General features: G+C 35.8%; 1 protein-coding gene across 2 annotated transcripts in view; it reads left to right on the forward strand.

Annotated features, from left to right (window-relative positions):
• The window catches only part of SamDC (S-adenosylmethionine decarboxylase), a 28,873-nt gene that overhangs the window by 6,383 nt on the left and 5,964 nt on the right, over window positions 1-16,526 (forward strand). For both annotated transcript variants that reach the window (XM_053755042.1, XM_053755043.1), the window contains exon 3: window positions 15,229-15,430. In XM_053755042.1, coding sequence (XP_053611017.1) covers window positions 15,229-15,430 — 202 coding nt within the window. The remainder of the gene's footprint in view (window positions 1-15,228; window positions 15,431-16,526) is intronic.

Genomic DNA, 16,526 nt, shown 5'->3' on the forward strand with positions numbered 1-16,526 from the left:
TTAATAAAAACTCAGTATCTGGTTTGGCCGAATAATTGGGAGGCATTGTGTTTTCTCAGAAGTCGGAACCAGTCTTGCAGTCCCGTAGTTAATCGGTATTCCGTATACCAGACAGAAAGCTGGTCCGAAATTTTACTTACAGTCTCACTCACAAATTTGCGAAAGTAATTTTAAGAACAGCTATCTTATTTTTATAACTAAAATAAATAATCTCTAAAATTAGTCAGAGTGTTGGCGCTTACCTACATTTTCGTTCTTTTTAACAAACGTCATTGGCTGCTATTCGATAAATGCTTTGCCAAATCCGATGTCCACATGAAAGATTACATTACTTCCGTCGAGTCCAGCGCAAAAGATATTTGAGTAACTCTCGTCCAACTGTTTTTACTTTAACTGAATAATTCCTCTTCATATGCACCGAATCTTGTTCATCATACCGAATATTCACACTTCACGAGTTTCAATCGTATTATTTGCTTTAAGACCCGATGACAAGGTACTTAGATGGTAGGTTAATTCGCATGCGTTCGCCATATTTTTTTATCTGTCAAAACAGATAGCTTACTCCTCAATCGAGTTCTGCCAAAAGTACAGTTAATGAAGTTGTTGGTTGGCGTGAGTGGCCTTAAGTCTAAACTGCAATACAAAGTCGTTGTCTGCAACTTTTGCAAGGTTTGATACAAATAAAGAGACAGAAACGTCTATTCGATATTTACTATTTATAGCTCTGAAACATACGTTTATGATACAAAGGCTGCTGTTATTTATTCGGCTGTATAAAATGTTATTGAATGCTGTTGAAAGAATTGACTGTGTCACATAATCGTATTTCCGACATGTATTATTGCAACACAGTATTGTAACATTGTAGCTGTATGGCAACATTTTATGTAGCCATTACATTGTGTGGCCATGAAGGAAGATATAGAATTTTTCTTATCTTTTTGTATAGTCGAATGTCACATTACCCTGATCCAAAAATTAATCCAATTTCTGTGCCATTTTTGTTTCTTATTGAGTGTGTTATTTCTAACGTTGGTGTCAGATTTTATTCAAGTCGCCAAAAGGAATCTGACATGACTTATAGGACGAGGCAAATGACATCTTCATTCTGTGCTCTGATTCCTATGAGGCGGTGATACAAACGAATTTGAGTGGATTAATATGTTGAGGAAGCTGATAATTTCGTATTTCTCAAAGTTATTTATAAATCGGTAACACATGCCACGTTCTATAAAATGTAAACAGATTTTAATTTATCTCTCTGCTGACAACCAGGCAGCTGTGAAGTGTAGTTAATGTGTCTTATCAGACAGGCAGTATTAAAATTCCCATTGACATTTCACAAACAAGTATTTATATCGATGATCGGTAGTTTTTTATGGTGTTATGAACTGGTGAGCCAAGGACAGATTTTGTGCATAATCTCATAATCATACTGTAGCCGAACTCAAGACGCGCCGCCGACGCGAATGCGTGAACATTGCATAGTTAGTATGAGTGCTTTTATTTGCCGCAATGTAGAACCAGCAATGTATACCGAATCCGCCAAAGTTTGGCAAACTGTTCGACGAGTGTGGAGCCGGTATACAAAATAAAGGATGTCCCAGCTTAATGTGTCACAATAGGCAACCTGACTAATATTTCATTTGATGCCTCTTTGATACACCTCACAATTATATGTGTACTAGTTACGCTCCGGGGCTTCGCTTCCGTGGGAATTTCAGGATAAAAGTACCCTGTGTGTTATTCCACTTGTGTACCAAATTTCATAACAATCTGTCAAATTTTGCGTGAAAGAACAACAAACATACAGACATGTATTCACCTTCGCAATCTTTCGCATTTATTATATTCCTACCAATGTTATAAATACGAAAGTTTATTATGTTTTGACGTCGACAAAATTCGTGATCCGAAGCGGTAATAAAATAACGGAACTATTGTGGTTCAATTGCGATCCAGCTCAATTTATTGTCGCGGTTTTGACTCCTGATAATGTTATCTGGCAATACCTGGTTCTGCATTTCCTTTTACCCATGATTTCAACATTCCACTATTTGTATGGAATGAAATCTAAAAATATACCTACGTTATATGTTGGCAGGCGCTGTCAAAGACGACGTGTGATTGTATGTGTATGCATGCGATCAAACGGCACGTGAATCGTAAAAGTAGTAATTTCTCAGTTATCGCTTTTGTTTTGATGCACTAACGAAATCCGAAATTAATGTTTTATTTATGATAAAAATAATATTATGTACACTAACCGTTGAGCGTTAAATTGTATGCGTGGTAATGGTTCTAGGAAAGTGGACCCTGAGCTCCTGCTCTCTATGATTGAGGAAGAACCATGAAAATGAGTAGACGCATGTGGTTCCTACCATTGTTGACCACTCCTACCGTGGACGTCGTACGACTAAGGGCCTAGCCTTGACTGATTGGCGGCGACAACATTTCCAATGAGGTTAACGTCAGGCTGGCTGCCGTTAGTAAAATCACAGCCCAGTCTTTAAAATTCTTAGATTTCTCTTTACGCTGTCATATGACCCTAATTCAAGCAAGGATGAGAGAAAGGGACAGCATATCCTCAAATCCCAGGGCATCGATTTGTTTATCTCGTACAAAAACGGTTCTGGAACGGGTAGGCGTCTGGTTATTTCGGGAGCTACAGTTCTGACTTCTGCCCAGTGGGCGGTAGACGCACTTTGCGGTTTATTTACTATATATTATCTGTTCTATTTTTTTTTTCATCGCCACTCGATCACAGTCATATCTTTTCGTATGCTTTTTAACCTTGCACTTTTTGTTTTATTTTATACACAACACGTTACAATCTTAAACGTCAGTAAACAAAGTAAATTTAACATTATTAGCCAGACTGGAACCCAAAAACGTGCACACACGACAGGACAACTATTTTATAAACATCACTAAGTACTAACAATAATTAATAAATTGTTATGTGTACGCTTACAATGTTATATTACTGAGAAAACTCGCAGTGATCGCTCCGAAATTCTAGTGGTTTGTAGCAAATAATGATTTATTCAGAAAGAAGATCTTCACTATCACATTCTAAGATAGTGAAGATCTTCTTTCTGAATTCATGATTTGATTTTGATTTTAGCCGCTTGCTGCCCTGATGGGAATCCGTTGAACCTCTAGATATTATGAAGCTAGCGACATTTTTTCCAATTTAATATAGGATAGAAAATTCAGTTTTTGGTCTATCAACTTGGTGCACCCCTGGGAATAGGTTGTTCGAAGGTGGTATCGTAACAATCAAGCGGCTGAACCGATTTTGATAAAACTTCTTTTAAATGTTAAGTAGAATATAATCGAGAGTGTTCTTAGTTATGTTGAGATTTTTTTTTTTCAAATCACAAATTCGAAGTTATTATATAGATAGAAGACAAGTACAAGTGACGCTATGCAGGGCACACACAGTAAACATGGTGCAGCTGTTCTAGCAGTTATGAGAATGCCCATCTGAGTCGGGCCTTTCAAATTTTTAATTTTTTTTTATTACCCTATCCAATTGAATTATTTACTAACGGCCCGTTCCGGCTTCGCTCGGGTAAAACCATAACAAATAATACGGCTAGACCTTCCTCAGGAATCGAACTATCTATTATAAAAACTCGCATCGAAATCCGTTGTGTAGTTTTAATTTAAAAAATCGAAGCATACATATGGGCAGACAGCGGGAAGCGCCTTTGTTTTATACCAATGTAGTGATGACTGATTCTACCTACAATACAAATCGTATTTTACCCTTTATTGCTTACAGTTTTATTGCGTGAGCAATAATTGACGTCAATAATGTACATAGCTATAGCATCCAAGATAAAAATGGCGGAAAATCAGGCAATGAGAACCACAAACTTCTTTGCAGCATTTCCTCCGAAGGCTCGTAAATTTACATGACATGAATCTCTCCCGTACTCGTCTCATGGTGGGAGAGAGGGGTGGGCGCGGGTAAGGTCAAGGTAGGCCTCCTGGCGCATGCGTATTGCACTCAGCTGCAGTACAGGCACAATACAGCAAGATGGCCTGCTTTGACCGTTACGTTATAGGTCATAGTGGCGGTTTCTGAACAGTTTGGGTCGGTTGATGTGAAGCGCCATTACTAAGGTTGCTATAGAACTGGTGCATATGTTTCGTTGGCGTCTAGAACGTTGGATGTTGCGTAGTTCCTGTTATTGATGGGTTAAAATCATAATTTGCATTTCTATTTATTCAGAAGTTAGAACTTTCACTTCAAATTTTAATTATCTAATACTAGCTGTTTCCCGCGGCTTCACCCGCGTGTATTTTCACCCTTCCATTATAGTCATTTGGGGGTTGATTTTTGAAAAAAAAAATATTTTAAAGGATTACCAAATTTAATCGAAATCGGTCCAGCGGTACAATAGTCGTATTCCTCATGACTGAGGGTCGTGGTCGTTACATGGAATAAAGTACACGTAACAATTTTCTTGGCATTAGTAATGGAGTGGTTTGCCATTGCCTTGTCCATTTCACACACAAGTTAATAATCAACCAGTGTGCAGGTTTCCTCACGATGTATTTCCTTCATAAAAATATGCAAACAAAAATGAAAAAATATTTTCGCAAAAATATTATAATTTAATTTTCAGGTCATCATCATTATCATAATAATGCATTGTCATGGACCCTGAAGCGACGTGGGAAATTTCAATTTTGTATGTCAACTGGATGTAGGAGAAACCTAACTTGCAAGATTTTATTACAGTACATTACAGGGCCGCTTGTATATATAATTGATAATGACTCAAGCGAAAAAGAATATTGTCTCGTAGCAAGGTCGTGGGTATGCACAAAAACCAATATAAAATACTAGTAAAAATATATTTTCCAAAAATATATCGTTTTGTACGTCTGCATTAAAATAGCCAATCGTTTCAGATGACATCATGTCGTGTTCATTGGTCAATGAATTGTTATTCTGTTGGTAAAAAACAGTCTTGATTGGACCAGTTGCGAACTGTTGCTGTCTGATCTCCAAGGTCGAGGTTACATAACACTTACCAACTTAAAAATAATATGTGCATATTTTTGCAACCTACCTATCCCAAATAACTTCTTGACGCCTTGACCATGTTCTTTCTTCTCTTAGAAACCGAATCATTGGTGATTCTCGCTTCGATAGTGTCCCTTTCGGATATCGTCCCTTTTGCAAATGCCAGGGACATTATGCGAACGGAATTTTGCAACCAAGTGATGATTTTATGCATGCATTTTAATTTTTAATAATTTTCAATTGATAGTTTAGATTTTTTACATAGTATAGCAATATTAGCGATATATGCTATTGTTATTAATTTAATGCAATATGCGCACCAGTCTTTTATCGAGATGGGTCGTATCATTGACATTAAATAGTAACAAAGATTGATTTGCCGTCGAGACAAGTGCATCTTTAATAGCCTCTGATTGGTCAGTTGTATCACTTCATCATTGATGTGCATCGTCAGGGTCGGATGTCAGGAAGGGTCTTTCACAATAATTTTATATTGAATGCCTTCAGCACGATGTTAGGGTCAAAAGTTGCCGATTTTTATGGTCAGGTCTGATTTGTTGGTCAATGAGATAAAAATTGATTGTCAAACCTAAAATTCTAATGAAAGGAAATCATAACTTTATAAATTTTAAAGTTTGACAATGATTTCTGTGTCTCTATGTCTGCTGTGTATCTCGAATCTCGAATAAAAATCAGGTAATGTTAAATTTAAATGAAATGAAACTTAGAGTAAACTTAAAAAGTAAAAAATAAGCACAGGAATCCAGTTCACCTTGGCGATGGTGAGTTCGTTTGCGATTTGCGAATTTTCAAGGTCGTGCTTGGCATTGTATGCGATGAGTCAACCTTGTTTTGCAAGGGCAAGAAACTTGTCTTTCAAAATATGTTCAGATATTAGCAAGCGTAGATCATAAGCGTAGTTTTTAGTTTTATCTGTTGGAATATTTTTTTTATTGTGTGTAAGTTGTAGTTGTATGTGGTATGATTTTGACCCACAGCAAGGTCTGAAATATTGTTAAAATATAAGCCCCGTGGTCAGTGTAAACAAAACTTTAAATTTTAAAGATTATGTTTCGATTTTTCTCTTGTTTCAAAGCTTGTTTCTATGCAATTAGCGGACTGGTCGCTCGCTGGTATAACATACCATTCTTCAAACATGCTGACCGTGTCACTTTCAAGAAAACACACACACATACATAGAAGTTTCGATGCCACTGGGATTATTCGTCACGTGGACCCGTGCCAATTCTCGGCTTCCTGTGATTTATGTAAGGGGCATTAACGTCAATATTTATAACTAATTCTGTACTAGTCCAGTTGGGTGTTACAATTTTGCGTTCTTACTGTAAAATAATGTGTTTGTTTTTATTAAAAGATCTGACTATGTATTGAACGACACGTTGTTGATCATGTATTCTTATCTTTATCGAATCGACTGCTTTTCCTAAATCGAAGTCAATGTTTACTACATTATCACAAAGGGCTATCTTGAGAAAAAGACAGACGCCAAATATTTGCAAAAAGCATGTCTTGATTGCCATTGGCTTCGTTAGCATTTAGTAACAAATAATTACAACCATCAAAATAGCATTTTCAACTTCGCTATCTACAAAACACGGTAGCAACTGCACATCACGTGGCAATGCAACATGCGTAGTACTATGTGATATATCTCGGCTATGGCTAGTATCGATCGTCTGCGCGCTCAAGTAGCTATCAACAGGCACGACCCGCACGACATACCGGGAGCCACTGCGTCATGACGCGGTGGTTCCGGGAATGTCGTAAAACCTAAAAACACTGGCTGGCGGGATAAATACCTACTGCGTACGCATAAGGAATTATGAAATAAGTTTTTCTTTTTTTTCTGTTTGAATAGGATTTGAAAGATTCTGAATTTAAAATGATATTTTGAAATTGTTATAATGTTTGATGCGTATGTTTTTAGGGTTCCGTAGCTCTACTTGTCTTATCACCTGCACAATTAAACGCTGTAATCTGTGGCCCTCGAGAATTAATTCGGTCGAATCGAAAGAAATATAGTATATATATAAATCTTTATGTGCCCAGAGAATAATATGACCGGTTCTTTTAGAAGCTCCATTTATAATACTTAATGCCTAATTACGTATGTAATATTCATAATCACGATATAATTAAAACAAATCGATTACACGTTGTATAATATTATCTTGCGTATAATGTGATACTATGATTATGTAATATATTATCATGAACTATATACAACATGAACTATAAAATTTATTATCATGATTGATTTGGTGTTTTTGCTTTCACGTCATATAAAAAAATATATTATAGGTACTATAATAAAGTTTTGTCATTACTATATTGTGAGTAAAAAAATGCTTTGCGAAAGAAAGATGTACTTAATAATTGAGGTACATGAATACTATGTTATATGATATGCTTTTGCTCGCAGCTATGCCCGAATTAATTTCTCAACTAGGTACTCACAGATTTATATATTTACCTCGAAATCTGTGCAACTACAATACAATACAAAAATGTATTTATTTCACAAATTAATTACATGGTATACATAAATACAAAATGTATAATCACACATAGCATGACAACAACTACTAACTATCCTTAAAGTCATTCTTAGTCAAAGAGTGAAGGAAATTTTTTATACTGCTGAGCAAGCAAACTGTCTTGCGGCTGACCTGATTGGAAGTGGTCACCGCGGCCTGTGGACGACTTCAACGACAGGGGTGTCATATCACAAGCGTATTGTCAGACCCGAATAAATCTATTCGCGTCCTTTTTTAAAACACCGACGCAAAAAGAGGGGTGTTATAAGTTTGACCGTTAAGCGTGTCTGTCTGTGTACGTGGCACCGTAGCTCATCAATGGGTGAATCTATTTGTATGTGGTTATTTTTATTTGATAGTATTTTTTTATTCTTAGATATGTCAAATCAAAATCGGTTCAGCCGTTCAATTGTAGCGAAATGAATATTGAAAGTCGTTTTTGGGTTGAATTTGCAATATAGGTTGATGTGCCGTTGCGTATACAATAGAAAATTCAAAACGATTGAGTAGGTATGCCTATATTTGCAGTGCTATATTTAGCAAGTCTGCCGAGTCGGTTGACTCGAGCTCCACTCGAGAATGTGCACGTGGCGCGACTAAAAACACATGCCAAATCTGTGTAACTATGATCTGTATTATGTATCTGAATCTGTGTGTCCGTATTAGACATACTAATTAGTCATTTCATGGAAAATACATAACGTATTAACTGTATAAATGATTTTTTTAAAATTCTACCTGATATTTTTATTTTTACAATATTTTATTTAGTTTCCTAACCTGGCCCGTTGTCTGTAATCAAATCTTGCAAGTTAGATTTATCCAACTTCCAGTTGTCATACAGAGTTGAAATTTCCCACGTCGCTTCAGTTTCCATGACAATGCATTATTAAGATAAGCATGACCTGATGGTGCAGCCCAGATCGGCTCCAACCGTTCACAGCACGGACGTGGGTTTTTTGTCAGGCGTTAAATGCCATAAGATCTCTCTGACGATAATGAAAGCGTGTGGTAGTAATGTCATTTTCTTTAAAAAAAAAACTTGTTATTTCATTTTACGAATTCGTTTTATAATTCGTTGGATAATTGAGTGGAGTTATAGCGGAATGCTCCATCTTTACGCCATCTTGCCACCTTTGCATAAGATTTTAGCGCTTGCGCATCTTTAGTGTGTATTATTTGTACCGCCAAGTAACAGTGTAACTATGTGTAAACTGAATACTGACATAGTAACACCCTAGTGTGGATGTTGCGGGTGCATTCTCGAAGTGACACAGTACAGCTGCACATAAAGTTAATTTTTCCTTACAAGTCTTATTATTTAAACAATAATATAAATTACTAGATGTTGCCCGGGACTTCGCTCCCGTGAGAATTTTGATATAAAATATAGCCTATACCAATCTTGGATAATGAACCTTTGTAATAGTGAAATAATTTTTGAAATCGGTTCAGTAGTTTCAGATATTTCCCGCCTTAAACATACGAAGTCACAAACTCGCTAACGCTAACGTCTTTATAATAATAGTATAGAAAATATATGGCGTGTGGTTCCCCGTCCTAGAATAGGACCACTCCGTATCCTCCCGTGGACGTCGTACGAGGCGACTAAGGGACGCACAGCCTAGGCAGCTGATAGGCAACAGCATTCCCAAAGAGGGTTGACGTCAGGCAAGCGGTTGTTTAATCACAGCCGAATCTTCAAAATTTTCAGGTTTTTTTTATTCCGACCCCGGGCTTCGCGGCTTCACAACCCCGAACGCAAGCGGGATCATGCAGAGATGACAGATAAATTAAAAAACACTTTTCTGGATTGGTGGAATGTTTTAACTAAGAATTACTGGTTTGAAATAATATTTGGTTTATTTTCAACAAACTTCAACAATATATATACTGTAATGATTGTATATATATGTTAGGACTCGTAAAAAACGTACTTTACCTACCATGTCGGTCACGTTATGACCATGTGTTTTATGTAAACTATTAGTTAGAAATCTGCCGCTTTTACTAATAAAAAAAAAAACTACAATAAAACTAATTTATGGCGTGTGTTAAAAAATATATTTCAGACGGAATATAATACCTATTATTTAAGCTCGTTCGAAGTAATTAATGAATATTTTTTTGTAACACCGTGTAACTAAAAAAAAAGACAATTAGATGGCAAAAATATGATTAAAAATAGATATTTATTTATTTATTTTCGGATAACAGTTTCATATCAAGGGATAATAATAAAATCTGTATAAATATTTATAATGATAAAAGTATGAGAATTCAACTTCAATAATCGCTTGTTTTGATAACTTTTGATTAGATTTAAACACCTTGTTTATTTTATTCGTGACTGTGTGTGTGTGTGTGTGTAAAGATGCAGGTATCTTTACACACACACAGTCACGATACCAAAAGGTAATACGGAACCCTGTTACTAAGACTCCGCTGTCCGCCCGTATGTCTATCACCAGGTAGTATCTCATGAACCGTGATAGACACAGTTAATATTAAAATGTGATATTTCTGTTGCCGCTGTAACAACGAATACGAAAAAATAGAATATAATAAAAAAATTAAGAGACTTATAAAGCAAACGTGATTATTTTTGCAGTTTTTTTGTTATACAATGTTACGGAACCCTACGTGCGCGCGTCCGACTCGCGCTTGGTAGGTTATATATTTTGTAAACAAAACGTCAACTGTGATTCGAACCCGGAACCCGCTTCAGGTATTTGCCAACAAACCCAGGGTAAATATAGCCCGTATTGCTAGGCTATTTGTGTAATACTCCCAGAATCGTGCGCCTGCAGCTGAAATATGCACAATTGCACACACAAATAGATATACATAGATAGATAGATGAACTCTTAATTATACCATTTACAACAACGGCAAAGGATTGCCATAACGGTTCAAAGTGGTAATGCTGCCAGCCTTCTTGGAACCCTTCCGTGGAGCGGCGACATGCCGGAATCGCTTTATTATTTATCATTATAACTAGCGGCCCGTCCCGGCTTCGGGTAAAAACATAATAAATTATACACCTGAACCTTCCCCAGGAATCACACTATCTATCGGTGAAAAGTAGTTTTTGAGTTTATCGCGAACAGACAGACAGACGCGGTAGATAAGTAAGGATTATTATTAAAAAAATAATTGTCATTGAAGTGTGTAATATTAAATCACCATCAGATGATGGCCGCTCTCCGTGACCCGCCGCTGGGTATAGACCTCTGCCCGACCCACTACTGGGTGTACCGGGCTTCCTGGCTGCGCCAGCCTTTCGCTAATATAATATTACTAGCATTTTGTTAAGCCACCGTCGATTGATTTCTGAGCTAACTTTATTAATTAATTTCCATTCCGAAAACAATCAAATATTTTCCGTTGCGAAATTATATTCTCAATTTCAAGAAAATTTCTCACAATAAATTATATCGTGAAGTCCAGTAACTAGACATTTGGTTGACTTTCCTTATCGTCCATGTACACTAAGATGATAAGGAATTATATTAAGTATTAGCTTAAAGTGAGACGAGAAATGGCCATGGTATCGTACATCTTTATGGTACTAAGAGGAAGGATATACAATGCCAGTATCTTAGAACAAATCAGTATATTTGTACCAAACAGATACGTATGGCGTCGTCGCCGGCCGCAGCTGCTAGCTGTGCCGCAAGGGAGAACCAACCTGGTGGAAGAGGCGCCGCTGACGCGGGCATTGCGCACAATTAATATCGTGGCTAATGATCTGGACCTATTTTGTTGCTCTTTGAATGATTTCAGAAGAATTGGACTATATGTGATTTGCTACAGATTACAATAGGCTCATTCTAACGCATTAGGTAATAACCTGTAATGTTAGATGTAAGAAATGTTAATAAATAAATAAAAAATAAATAAATAAATAAAAGTATATCTAACGTTTTTAAAGCTTAAGTTCAGTTTGATGTAACCTCTAAACTGAAGAAAGAACAAATATTTTATGAACTATGGGTTCAAATAGGCTGACCAAAATAATTAAAAACCTGCCATTTTGTAGTTCTCATTAAAGTTTATTAGAAAATTATCGATTTTAACATTTATATTATATTATTATAAAAAAAATATGTTTGACTTGATTTGCCGTAAATTAGGTCGTATTTTACTACAAGTCATTTCGGATATTTTTTTCTAAATGTCAAAATCGATAACTTTCTCGTAAACTCGAATGAGAACTAAAAAAAATACTATTTCTATTGTGAATGTAATAAAATTAATTAAATGTGAAATAAAATTTATCTAAATAAATATATTAGGACAAATCACACAGATTGAGCTAGCCCCAAATTAAGTTCGAGACTTGTGTTATGGGATACTAACTCAACGATACTATATTTTATAACAAATACATATACAGATAAACATCCAAGACCCGGGCCAATCAGAAAAAGATCATTTTCCATCAGTGGCAAGCACTTTACCACTGCGCCACCGAGGTCGTCAAATCTTATTTGTTTACGTTATATATTTAATGTTTTACCCAGTAAATACATATAGCTAATAGTAATAACATACAAAATGTTTCCTTCTGGTCGCTTTGCCTGTGCATAACATTGCATAATGCAGTAATGAAATACATCTGGAATATTAATCGTCATCATTATCAACACGAGCAGATTAAGTGCGCGTTCACAATCCACATAGTGCAAAGTTCCACTAAACCGCATTAAATTACATAAATGGTGTTGTCTTCACGGTAATTGTTACGAGTAATTGAATGAGATTGATATATGATTGAACGAACTCAAGTTTGTCAACTTACGACAAATTATTAAAAAGTTGAAAATAACGGTCAAACTCAATTGCAAGTTGAACTCGTGTGAAGAGGGTCCCGTACAATATACAGAATTATTTTACGATTTTCTGTAATCTACAAGCAAATAACTATATGTAGTTTAGGTAATTTAGTATTTTTTTCAAAATTTTTGCCTCAGTAGTTTCGGAGATCAATGGGTCAATGAGGTCAATTTTCGTCTATTCTCATGAATAACATCGAAACTTTTTGTTTATTTTACAATAATAACAAAAATTTTAATTTCCTAATTTATCCGCCGAAAATCACAATTATTTATTTCAATTAAAAAAAAAAATACTCTGCACATCTGTGTTTGGGTCATTGGATTACACCATCTCACCAAATTTCACCTACTTTGGTCTAATAAATTTAAATAAATAAAAAATAAAATAAAAATAAAATTGGCTGTGACAGAGTTTCGTTTTTTGATTTTTGCACGGAAGCTTAAGAAGTAACAGTATCCTATCCAGACTATGTATGTGAATGAATTATTTAATTAATTATTTCCGGAATAATAGTTTTTAGACCGAAAAAAAAACAACCCAAATTTACTTACTAATTCTTGTCAGCGCCATATTATAGGAACGGCTAAACGATATTTATCTAATAGAATATTCTTTGTTACCTACTGTATTATTTAAATGTAATATGTAATTGCAATCTTAGCAAAATGCTGGCGCGAGGCCGGCACGACACGTGTATTATGTATGTTGATCAGTGACCAATGACCATAGATTACAATGTATAGTATATAGCTCAGTGTCGTCTCAGCCTTATGTGTACACGCGTTAATTTGTATTCATTTGCAGTATGTTGGGAGTTTCCTACGAAGATATTTCTTTGTGTTGCCATATTTTAAATCGCGACGTAAACTGCCGAACCATAAAGTAAATATCATATTTTCACCATATTTGATGTCGTGTTTGGATCCTATTAGATTTTTAAAAATATCTTTACATATTACAAAAAGAAATACCCCTCTGTCCTGTCGCGTCTGCGTGTCAGTCTGTATGATGTTAAAAAATTACCGGTCAGATTTTTGTTCGGTTTTCGCCAATAGATAATGTGGTTTAGGTGCAATTTATTATGGTTTTACCCGAGCGAAGCCGGCTTGGGACGCTAGTTGAAATAATAATAATTATTATGTCGGTTGACTTTATGACACAGTTTCGTGTAATATGATAAATTTCAAGTAAATGTCATTACATTTATTGAGTCACATTTGTTATCATCACGAAAATATTTTTCAGCGTGTAGAATGTTCGATTACATACATCAACAACGTGTAAATAAATATTTAGTGTAGCTTAACTTATTTAATCTTTGCTAATCACTTCTCGATCGAATCCTACTTGTGCCACAGTGTTTCACTACGTTTGAACGAAATAAATGCTTCTTTATAAAAAAAAAAACACTTTTGAAACAAAGTTAATTACAAAAATATAATCATCTTTTAACTATATTGTCTGTTAACATCACTTAATTGACTTCGCTAAAATTGTACGTACGTAGAATATTTTATACGATAACGTTATCAAAATTCTCATTAAGTACTCTCAATACGGCAGACGCCCTAATCTGAGTGTAAACATGTGACCCGTGGTCACGATGACCTCGGATAGACCTCTAAATATAGACTTTATCAGTTCAACACTTTGTTGGCAAGTTGATTGTGATTTGCATGGCTCAAGTCCGGAGTCCTTCGGGGCAACTGAAAATTGGGAGTCTGAAACGGTTCTCCGACAATTGCTTCGTCTACGAACATTTCGCCGACAGAAAAGAGGAGACATTCTGTCGGCGAATCGTTCGTAGATGAAGGGTTCTGTCGTTCAAACGCCCGATGTCGAAACATTCTGTCGACGAAACATTCGTAGACGAAGCAATTGTCGGAGAACCGTTTCAGAGTCGATTTGTCCTAATACCTATATTATTATAATATTATTTCAAAGGGACACGAAATTGTACACCGCATATAGAATTTGAATCCTCTATGACCAGTACAGAACAGCTAGGAGTTTTAAAGTAATTTTTAAGTTTTAGACAGGGCCGAATTGGGTCCTTTGTAATTTCATTTTGTTCGTGTAAATACCAAATATTGATATCAATATGTCAATGAACAATATGGCATATTATAAAACAAATAATTATAACGGAAAATGTATATTTCTTTCTTTCATATTAATAGTTTCTTTAAAATAATAGAACTAGTAACAATGGCAAGGTTACTGACCCATTTAAAAATGAGTTAATTACATGCCATTTAGATATTTACAAAAGTTGTTTAGTCTAAATTCACCATTCATTGTTGGCACAATTTCTTGCCGTCTGATTATATTTGTCATTTAGTTGAATAGGTCTACAATTTAGCAATTTGTGATTTAGTATTGAGGAAACGGGGTCAATGATCTTTAATCTAGGCCACTTAATTAAAGAATGTATGTATATCTCTTGTACATATATTTAAACAATGCTGCCAGGGAAGGAACTAATTAATATGCCTTCATTCGCATTATCTATTTCTCTCTCTTCCCTCACAACCTCTCGCTCTATCTTAGAAAAGTTTGCAAGCTAAACCCCACAAGCTGGTCGCAATAAGGCATATTTCTTCATACCGTTTATATGTATTATTTATGCCAGTTTTTATGGCTAAACCGCTGCACCTTTTTTGATGAAATATTGTATGGATATAGTTAATGAACTCAAAATCAAGGCTAGTGCGGGCTGTTGCCTGTAGTAGTAAAATTTAACAATTAATAATTAAACTTCTTCTTTTTCTTCTATTCTAGCGAGAGCAGTATGTTCGTGTCCCGTCGCCGGTGGATCCTCAAGACGTGCGGCACAACGACTCCGCTCCGCTGCGTGCGCGCAGTGCTCTCCCTCGCACGCGACGTGGCTGGCCACGCATGCGTACACAACGTGTTCTATTCGCGGCGGGAGTTCGCGCGCCCGAAGGCGCAGTTGACTCCGCATGATAATTTCTTGAAAGAGGTAGGTATGCTGGACAGAGACAGATTTACATGGGAACTCCGCGCAGTGCTCTCCATCGCCAGTGCACTCCGCATTGTAATTTTTTTATGGAGATACCTAGGATAACAAACTATTGCCACATGCATTTTTTATCAATGACTTGGACTTAAGAAGCTATATGCGTGTGTAATATTCCCCGAATACGTGATTAGGCCGGCCATACTTGTGTGAATGAGAGACAGTGTATTGGGTCATAGTTGAACATGACTCTCTCACACACTCGTGTGTTTCTAATTTCATTCGGTGCTGTCAATCCAGTAGAAAGTCTTGATGTTGTAAAGGATGATATGCGTGCCAATAGTTTGACAAGCTAAGGATACCGCATCGTGCAAATTGTAGGAGAATAATTAAGAAACTTGGGTTTGTTTGTTATACATGCTTTTTAACTTATTTTTGAATATAAATAATGAGATGAAAAAAAATCTCGATTCCAGAATTTTTTCATCACATTCTTATTTTTAAAAATATGAAACTTGCGGCTCCGAATTTCTTATCGACTGAGGGAAGACGCAGCAAAACAAAACAGATTCTACTCCCAAGTTATTGTAAAGATATTATAAAACTGAGTAACAAAATCGATGGCGAACTAATAACGTCCACGCGTGGAGCCGAAGGAAATTGTGTTACCGGAGTTACCGCTCCAGAGTTTCCAATTAATTTGCATATGCAATTTGATAACCCTATCGGATTTTCCGTTACATAGTTCATGTAACGACATAGTTTCGTTTATAAATATTTTCCTTTTAATTATATGATATATCGCTGGTAACAGAAACTTTATATGAAGAGTATGAGTAGTAGAGTATATCTAGAGTATATCTTTATACAAAAACTCATATTAATAGGCTATCGGACAACATATTAATTTGATGCCGAGAATGATACAATTATAGAATACTTAGAGTGCAAACACTGTCAAATAAATTAGTTTCTTTCGGAATTTCCCTCAACAGTGGTCGTTCCATAACGCCAGTATTTTGTAGCTCTTTGACAAACACCGTATAATTTAAAATTTGACGTAAAAAAAAGTTCATGTGAAGGTCGAGTTTTTGAACAA

Source organism: Plodia interpunctella, chromosome 14, assembly GCF_027563975.2.
Source record: "Plodia interpunctella isolate USDA-ARS_2022_Savannah chromosome 14, ilPloInte3.2, whole genome shotgun sequence".
Taxonomy (NCBI): Eukaryota; Metazoa; Arthropoda; class Insecta; order Lepidoptera; family Pyralidae; genus Plodia; species Plodia interpunctella.